We start from the raw sequence: 7,457 nt of genomic DNA on the forward strand, positions 1-7,457 counted from the left end.
AATCCACCTCGGAGCCGAACTTCGACCAAGTCGGACTTTGGGTAAGTGAGATTTGCAGCGAATGGATCTGGTCGAGCATCTCATTTAACAATGAGAGGCTGTCCCGATCAATAGTTTCAAGATTTTTGGAGTTGACCTCCGCGACTTCCGTGAGGGAAGCCAATTCGGCAATAGTCGTTTCCTGTTGTCCGGACACAACGGTCAGTTCCGAGCTCAAGGCCTCCTCTCCGACGAGAAGGGGACCGTGTGGCCCGACAAGGGTCCCAGAGTCAAGGCTTCGGGATTTTGAGTTTCATCGGCCAAGACCGTGGCATTGGCGGGAAACAGATTGCCTCGCGAGTTGGTGGATAATTCAAAGTCTCTGAACTTTATTCGGTGACCGGGGACGAAACCAACGATCTGGCCAGGACGACCGGTTAGGTCCGCGCACAGTGTGAAGCTGCCGGGCGAGGGGACTTGTTCGGGGGCAAAGATGCCCCCATTGTAGACTAGGTCGTTGATTATGAAGCGAGCCATCGATCCTTTCAGTGATCCAACGGCGGAACTCTCAATGAAAGCACCAATGTCGGCGTCAAAACCGGCAGATCTCGGGTAGGAGGTCCCAAACTATGGACTTTAGATCGATGGGTTGCAGGAAAGAGGGGGAGACGATGTTTACCTAGGTTCGGGCCCTCTTGAGGAGGTACAACCCTACGTCCTGCTTGATTATATTGATGGGGAACGATGGTTACAGAGTTGATTTACCTCGAGATCATATGAGCTAAACCCGAGATGAGATAACTTGCCTCTACGCATAAGAATCTCTAGTTTATATAGACACCAGGGCCCCTAGGGTTACATGTCACTGACTTTAATCCGGGTAGATGGGCCGAACTAGTCCTCCTGCCTTGGAGTGCACGTCTAGTCTTTGGAGCTTTCCATCTTGATTACGAAGTTGTTAGATAATTCGGTCTTTAATGACGCAGCCCATATGACCGGCCCATAAGGGACAACCCGACCGCCCGAGGGGCCCTTAATCCGGAACTCCCTCAGTATCCAGAAGACCCAAAATATTCGAAGCACACATCAACTTTTGGTATTAATAATTTGGATATCGTGGGTATTTTTGATAGTATGTGTATTTTAGTTAATATGGGTAACATGTAAGTGTAATAATAGCATCAATAATTTGGCTAGTATGAATAATTTAGATTGTATGGGTATTTCGGGTTGTTCGGGCTAAAACCCGAACCCTAACCCGAAAACTAAATAGCCATGAAATGAAAACGGAACCCTATCCCGATACCGGTATTACCCGACAATTCGGATAATTCGGTTCGGTTCGGGTTCGGATGGCAGGTTAGGGTACCCAAACGCCTAGGGTGACAGAAGGGCACCATCAGGTAGAACCTGCAAGTGTGCCAAGCTCCTCAAGTACATAATGTCACACGCCTCCTAAGGCTAGCCCCACCCCACACCACAACGCCGGCCCGATCCTCCCTCGCATGGCCATGCCGGTCGGTGGCACCAGCGAAGGGAGAATGCGAGAGAGACCGGAGAGCTCCCTAGGACTCACGGAGAAACGATGGGAAAGGAAATGGAAGATAAATGGAAAGTAGGTTTGTTTTGTTTTTTTCAACTGGGAAAGGGGGGAAATGGAGGGCAACCATGGTACACAAACCGCATTCCCAAGGATTGTATGGGGGACCCTAAAAAGAAAGGAGGACGATCAGATTTAGCCGGCTGATTTTTCACTCCATCAACCGCCACGCTCGCGTGACGCGTGTCTCCTCTGGTTCCCTCCCACCGCTTCCCCACGTCACAATGTTATCTTCACGCAATGCTCTTCTGCCCGCACACGAGGGACGTGTGGGAGATTATTAAACATACATATGGCATCAATTTGCAACGATGTGCTTTCATGTCACCAAAATTATGGCTATATGATCTTATGTCCACGTATTCTGACTATGAGGCTACAGTTCTTACAGTGACATTCTGGCATATTTGGGAGGCTCGCAACTATGCTAGAAATAATCTATTCGTTTTAAAATAAGTGTCTTAAGCTTAGTACACATTTGTATTAAAGATAATACAAAGTTGAAACAATTATTTTGGGACAGAAGGAGCAGTTCTTTTTTGCAACCGGGAAAGAGGGGAAACGGAGGGCAACCATGGTATGGAAACCGTATTCCCATGAACCGTAATAAGGTGGGGTAATTGTGATCCGTGGTGAAAACGGGCGCGACGCGGACGAGATCTCTCAGGTGACACACGCGACACCGGCCGATGGATCCGGGGATACCGGTCCCCGTTGTGACGCTCCGTCGCTCCACCGACGAGGACGAGACCCACGTGGGGCCTGGGAGTGCGGTACCGCACCGCCATTACTAGGCTAGCGGCGGGCCTTCTTCTCCCCCGCCCCAACGGTCGGGAAGGATAGAGAATCGGCCGCCCGCGAGCCAACGGCAGGTCAATACCCAGCGTAGCGTAACGTAACGGCTCGCGCAGCCCGCAGAAAAGCCAAGGCCCCAGCCGGAGAAGGCACACAGACGCAGAGCAGGTGCGTGCCAGCCCACCACCACCACCACCACCACGAGAACCGCCCCTCTCCCTCCCTCCCTCCCTCCGGCGGACCCTGAGACTCACGAGCGCGGGCGCGGGCGCGGGCGGGGCGGGGCGGGGCGGGGCGCGAGGGGATGGAGTCCATGGAGCCCATGGACATCGACTGGAACAGGGTGGTGTCGCGCTTCGTGCGGGACGACACCTACGAGGGCATCGAGGCGCCGCACTGGGCCGACCTCGCCGACCCCGAGGCCGGAAACGCCGCCGTCGACGACGACGCCTGGTTCTGCCGCCCCGGTATGTACGATCCATCCCCCTTCCTTACCCGCGTCCCCTCTTGCTTCCTTGGTTCCCCCCCCCCCCCCCCCCCCCCTCCCTCGACGAGCGAGAGGATTCTGCCTTGTCAGTGTCAGGTTCCGATTCGATTCGGTTCCGATGGCGGGCGGGCGGGTCCGGCTGGCAACGAGCCTGCCCCCGGTTTCTTGATCTGGGGCGGCTGATCTCGCCGCTGTTTTCTTGCTTCTCGAGAAATTCAGGCCGCGCTCTGGTTTCTCTTCTTGTGAGATTCCCCCAGTTGATTTCCGTGCTGGATCCCGCGCAGATTGCAAGCATCCCAAGACGGCCGACGACTTCCTCCGGCAGACCCCCAGCCCCAAGGCCAGGCTGCTGCGATCAATGTCCGCCATGATGCCCTTCGGCGAGAGGGACGCCAATAACAACCTCAAGAGACGAGGCGCCGGCGGGACTGCCGCATTCGCCTCGCCCACCAAGCCCAAGCCGCCGCCCAAGAAGAGGTTCCAGGACGACGCCGAGAACCAGGACCCCGCGCTGACCACGCCGCCCCCGGCGGCAACCAGGCCGCCGTTCGGCGCGCAGCGCTGGGCCAAGAACGCCAAGGAGGCCATCAAGTCCAGCGCGGAGAAGCGGCCGGACAATGCTGAGAAGGAGGCGCTGCTCGGCAGGAACCCGGCGCCGAGGCAGCTCAAGAGCACCCTCTCGGCGAGGAACCTCTTCTCCGGGAAGGACATACTTGGCCAGATATCGGATTTCTACAACGAGCTCAAGCGGATGGCCGGCGGTGGCGGCAGCCAGCAGCCTGTCTCAGAGGACATGGAGGAAATGAGCCCAATGTAATCTCTCCCTCTCTCTTTGGAATCGGTGCTGAGTTATCCACCCCTTCTGGATTGGTACTTTCAGGTCCTTACACTCCCATTTTTGCAGAAACAGCAGTGTTGTGGTGGAGAAGGTGGATTGTAGCAGCGGCGGCGGTGCTCGGGTTCTGCCGGACGCTGTGAAGAAGGTGGCGAGGCAAGAAACAGCACAAAAGAGTCCAAGCCCAATGTAATTTGCTTGTCACTATGATGCAAAAGCGGCATTAGAGGATTGTAGGTTGATGTACTGATAATGGTGGTTTGTGATAATGATGGTTTGTGCAGGAAGGGGAAGAAGGCGGGGTTGAAGGTGGAAGCAGGGAGGCAGAGATCGCCCTCTGTGTTGAAGGAGGTGAAGGGGCAGAGATCGCCCTCTGTGTTGAAGGAGGTGAAGGCAACACCACCTACTCCGCAGCGGTTTCCATCCCCCTCGGTAAACCGTGTCAAGAGCGTGAAAGCTGCAGGTGCAACATCAAGCTCGCCACTCAAGAAGACACTGAAGGTGACTTAATCTGTCATGCCTATAATATTGGTTATTGATATATAGTGTTGGTGACTGTTAGACTGAGAGTGTTTGCTCGGTGAATTTTCGGTATTTGTGTGTTTCTACTAGCCTTTGTGAAAATATTTAAGAACATTCCAAGCAGTCGACTGAGAGTGTTTGCTCGGTGAATTTTCGGTATTTGTGTGTTTCTACTAGCCTTTGTGAAAATATTTAAGAACATTCCAAGCAGTCGAGCACTTGGCCTTTGTGAAAATATTTAAGAACATTTCAATCAGTCGAGCACTTGGTTCTGATCAGAAAATTTAGTGATCTGAATTATCATCAACATAGTTAATGGCTTAGACTCGGTTATAACCCTAAGTCAAAACTTCCCTTCCTCAAAATGATATGTTTTTCCATAGGCTAGATCTTGCATACCGAGTTTGATGCTCAGATTGTTCTGTACCGATTTATCAAGAACTTTGGGGTGTCCATGCCTGTCAATAATCAGTGTCTCCTTATGGTTTCTGAGTTCAAGATCTCTGAGAACTTCAGTGTCCATGCCTGTCAATAATCAGTGTCTCCTTATGGTTTCTGAGTTAAAGATCTCTGAGAACTTCAGTGTCCATGCCTGTCAATAATCAGTGTCTCCTTATTATGCATGTTTTATAAGCTAAAATAATGTGCATTTTCTTCGTGTTTCCAACATAATTGACACTTCAGTGTAAGTTCCATTGTGCATAACTTGTGTATATTTCACTCCATTCAGTCACTTGATCAGTAGCATGTTTGATCTCATGTCGTCACTGTGACCTTTCTTAAGGCTGTTCTCGTTCAGGCGTTCTTTTTTGCAAATCAGTGGCATCAGCATATGTGGCACTAACTCCATTGTGCATGAACGTGTACTGTAATTTTTTCAGCAACACAATTATGATAAATGTTTCACCTGATCAGTATCCTGTTTATTCTCACCTTATCATCGTGGCCTTTCTTAATGGTGTGCAGGCTTTTTTTTCCTGCAAATTAGTGGCGCTAATCATACGGTTCATCATTTACTGTTATAGTGACAGATAACCTATTGATCTTCTATTAGTGCTGTGAATCCAAAAATAGCATCTCAACACACGCTAACCATGCATTTAAACTAATGTTGATATCTACTCCTTTTCTTCAGGATAAGATGACGCCTAATAAGGATCAGGAGAACAGCAGAGAAGCTAAGAGGCAACCTTTTGGGGTTAAAGATATGAACAACAACAGGGCTTATGAGGCCGAAGAGAGCTCCAGTGGCGTGTTTTGGTTCTTGAAGCCGTGCACTTTCCTGGTGGAGTAGCAGCAAAATAATCAGAAGCTTTAAAGCTACTGCAATTCATGTAGCTAGGATCGATTCTTTGTTTCAGTTTGAAATACCCCCAGTTCCTCCTATTTGATTTATTCATCTGATGGGCATTCTGTCAGGCAAATAAATAGAAAGCATATGTATAGTTTACCAGTCAAGCCATACAAGTCGAGATATTTATAATACCATGAGTAGAACTCATGATATAGAGAGATGTTACTGCTCTTCTGCTAATTGGCTGTTTGAGCAAATGTACTGCAAATGATGTTATTGTTCAAGATATAGAGAAATATTATTGTTCTTCTTAATCTTACTGAATGCATTGTTCTGGATTGTTTTCTCATGCTGTTTTTGAGCAAAAGGCACTAATTTCATTATTCGATCCGAAATACACACGGGAGTACCTTTGTTGCCAATGGCTCCATAGAAACTTAGTCGACGCATATTTTATAGAAGGAAGCAAAAGATTTAAGAGAAGCTAACCAATGATGCGAACATCAATGGTAGCGCACACCAACACAACCAAAAACCCAGACTCACTCTCTCGACCCTTGCGTTCCGCTGTTTCCAGAGGGACCAAGTGACAGCGATGATCGTAGTGTCAAAACCCCCTCCTGTCTAAACTAGGAGCAACTCATCCTGGCCTGCAGCCACCAACTAGTGAGAGACTAATCCTGTTCCGTCCGGTTTGTGCTTAAACCAATGGCCTGAAAGCCGTAATGCCAGACCTCCCTCGCATATCCGCATTGGATTAGAATGTGGTCAACCGTGTCTTCGTCTTGCAGACACGAGCAGACGTCTGGTCCCGCAATCCATGGCGAGCACGTAGGTCGGATGTCCAGACAAGGTATTGCACCGCTAGTCAGGCAAAAAAATTGCACTCGAGTGTTGCCCAGCTCCTCCAGATGCAATCGTAGGTTGGAGAGTGCATCCCCTAAAAATCCATATACAGTAGTGCTCCGTCCATCCCAAAATATTAGTACAAAATTTACGACACCTATTTTGAGATGGGATATTAGTACAAAATTTGCGACACATATTTTAAGACGGAGGGAGTATATTTTTAGCTATACAATAATTATACATAATCCAGCTGCTCTAACATTAAGGCTGTGTTTAAGACCATTCAGGTGTTTGATCGGAGGAACACTCAAGGAAACGAGGGAATTCGGGGGCAGGTTCAAAAGTTTATAATTGTTACATTGCTCAACTCTACGTGAATCGATAATTGTTCGTTTCTCAAGCTCTGTGTGATTGTAGATATGATTTGTTACACTTCTGTTTGTCTGAAAACGGTATGCATTTGAGGCAGAGACAACAACCGCACTGGAGCTGTTGGTGGCTACAGTTATTCAGCTATAGCAAGGAAGAGCAGACAGGAGAACAGTTACTACTTATGGCCCATTCATGAAAGAGACTGACATAGACTTGAATGCATAAATAACAAAAATTACAAGTGTGAGTGTGTGACATCAAATGTACAAATGTGTCAAGGCTTGAAAGTTGAAAGAACCATTATTTTAGTTGTGCAAAATGTCCAGAAGCACAAGCTCCTCAAAGACACCATGCATGTATGAGTGGTGCAGCAAGCAACTACTCCCTCCGTTCCTAAATATAAGTCTTTCTAGATATTCGGATATATATAAATATATTTTAGAGTATAGATTCATTTATTTTGCTTCGTATGTAGTTAGCGAAATCTCTTAAAATACTTGTATTTAGGAATGGAAGGAGTATGTTCTTGCGTACTATTGGACATAACCAAGGGCTATTGCAACTAAATTTGATAGGCCATTTCAGACAGTTAGTTGCAAATTTAGATTTGTCCTTCAGGCCACAGGTGAACTAAGCAATGAATATATCAGGGCACCTTAAAGTCACTATAAGCCAACCGAATGCACTAGCATTATTTCAGTGCTTTTGCAAGCCAAACTGATTA

General features: G+C 48.4%; 1 protein-coding gene across 2 annotated transcripts; it reads left to right on the forward strand.

Moving 5' to 3' along the window:
• The first annotated feature begins 2,489 nt into the window (after positions 1 to 2,489).
• Positions 2,490 to 5,824, forward strand: LOC123449577 (serine/arginine repetitive matrix protein 1). Of its 2 annotated transcripts, XM_045126853.1 has the most exons (6): positions 2,490 to 2,841; positions 3,146 to 3,674; positions 3,766 to 3,885; positions 3,981 to 4,047; positions 4,084 to 4,197; positions 5,354 to 5,824. In XM_045126853.1, exons 1-6 carry the CDS (start codon positions 2,679 to 2,681, stop codon positions 5,510 to 5,512), a joined length of 1,152 nt encoding a protein of 383 aa, XP_044982788.1. In that variant the 5' UTR covers positions 2,490 to 2,678; the 3' UTR covers positions 5,513 to 5,824. The 2 variants fall into 2 exon arrangements, with proteins under 2 accessions (XP_044982788.1, XP_044982787.1); XM_045126852.1 differs by having other exon boundaries at positions 3,981 to 4,197.
• The last annotated feature ends 1,633 nt before the right edge of the window (positions 5,825 to 7,457 follow it).

Source organism: Hordeum vulgare, chromosome 4H (assembly GCF_904849725.1).
Source record: "Hordeum vulgare subsp. vulgare chromosome 4H, MorexV3_pseudomolecules_assembly, whole genome shotgun sequence".
NCBI lineage: Eukaryota > Viridiplantae > Streptophyta > Magnoliopsida > Poales > Poaceae > Hordeum > Hordeum vulgare.

Excerpts from the sequence above, each read along its gene's own strand:
- LOC123449577 (XM_045126852.1), top strand. The coding sequence starts at position 2,679 with ATGGAGTCCATGGAGCCCATGGACATCGACTGGAACAGGGTGGTGTCG. Across the intron at positions 2,842-3,145 it reads CGCCTGGTTCTGCCGCCCCG|ATTGCAAGCATCCCAAGACG; the intron begins GTATGTACGATC and ends GATCCCGCGCAG. Across the intron at positions 4,198-5,353 it reads CACTCAAGAAGACACTGAAG|GATAAGATGACGCCTAATAA; the intron begins GTGACTTAATCT and ends CCTTTTCTTCAG.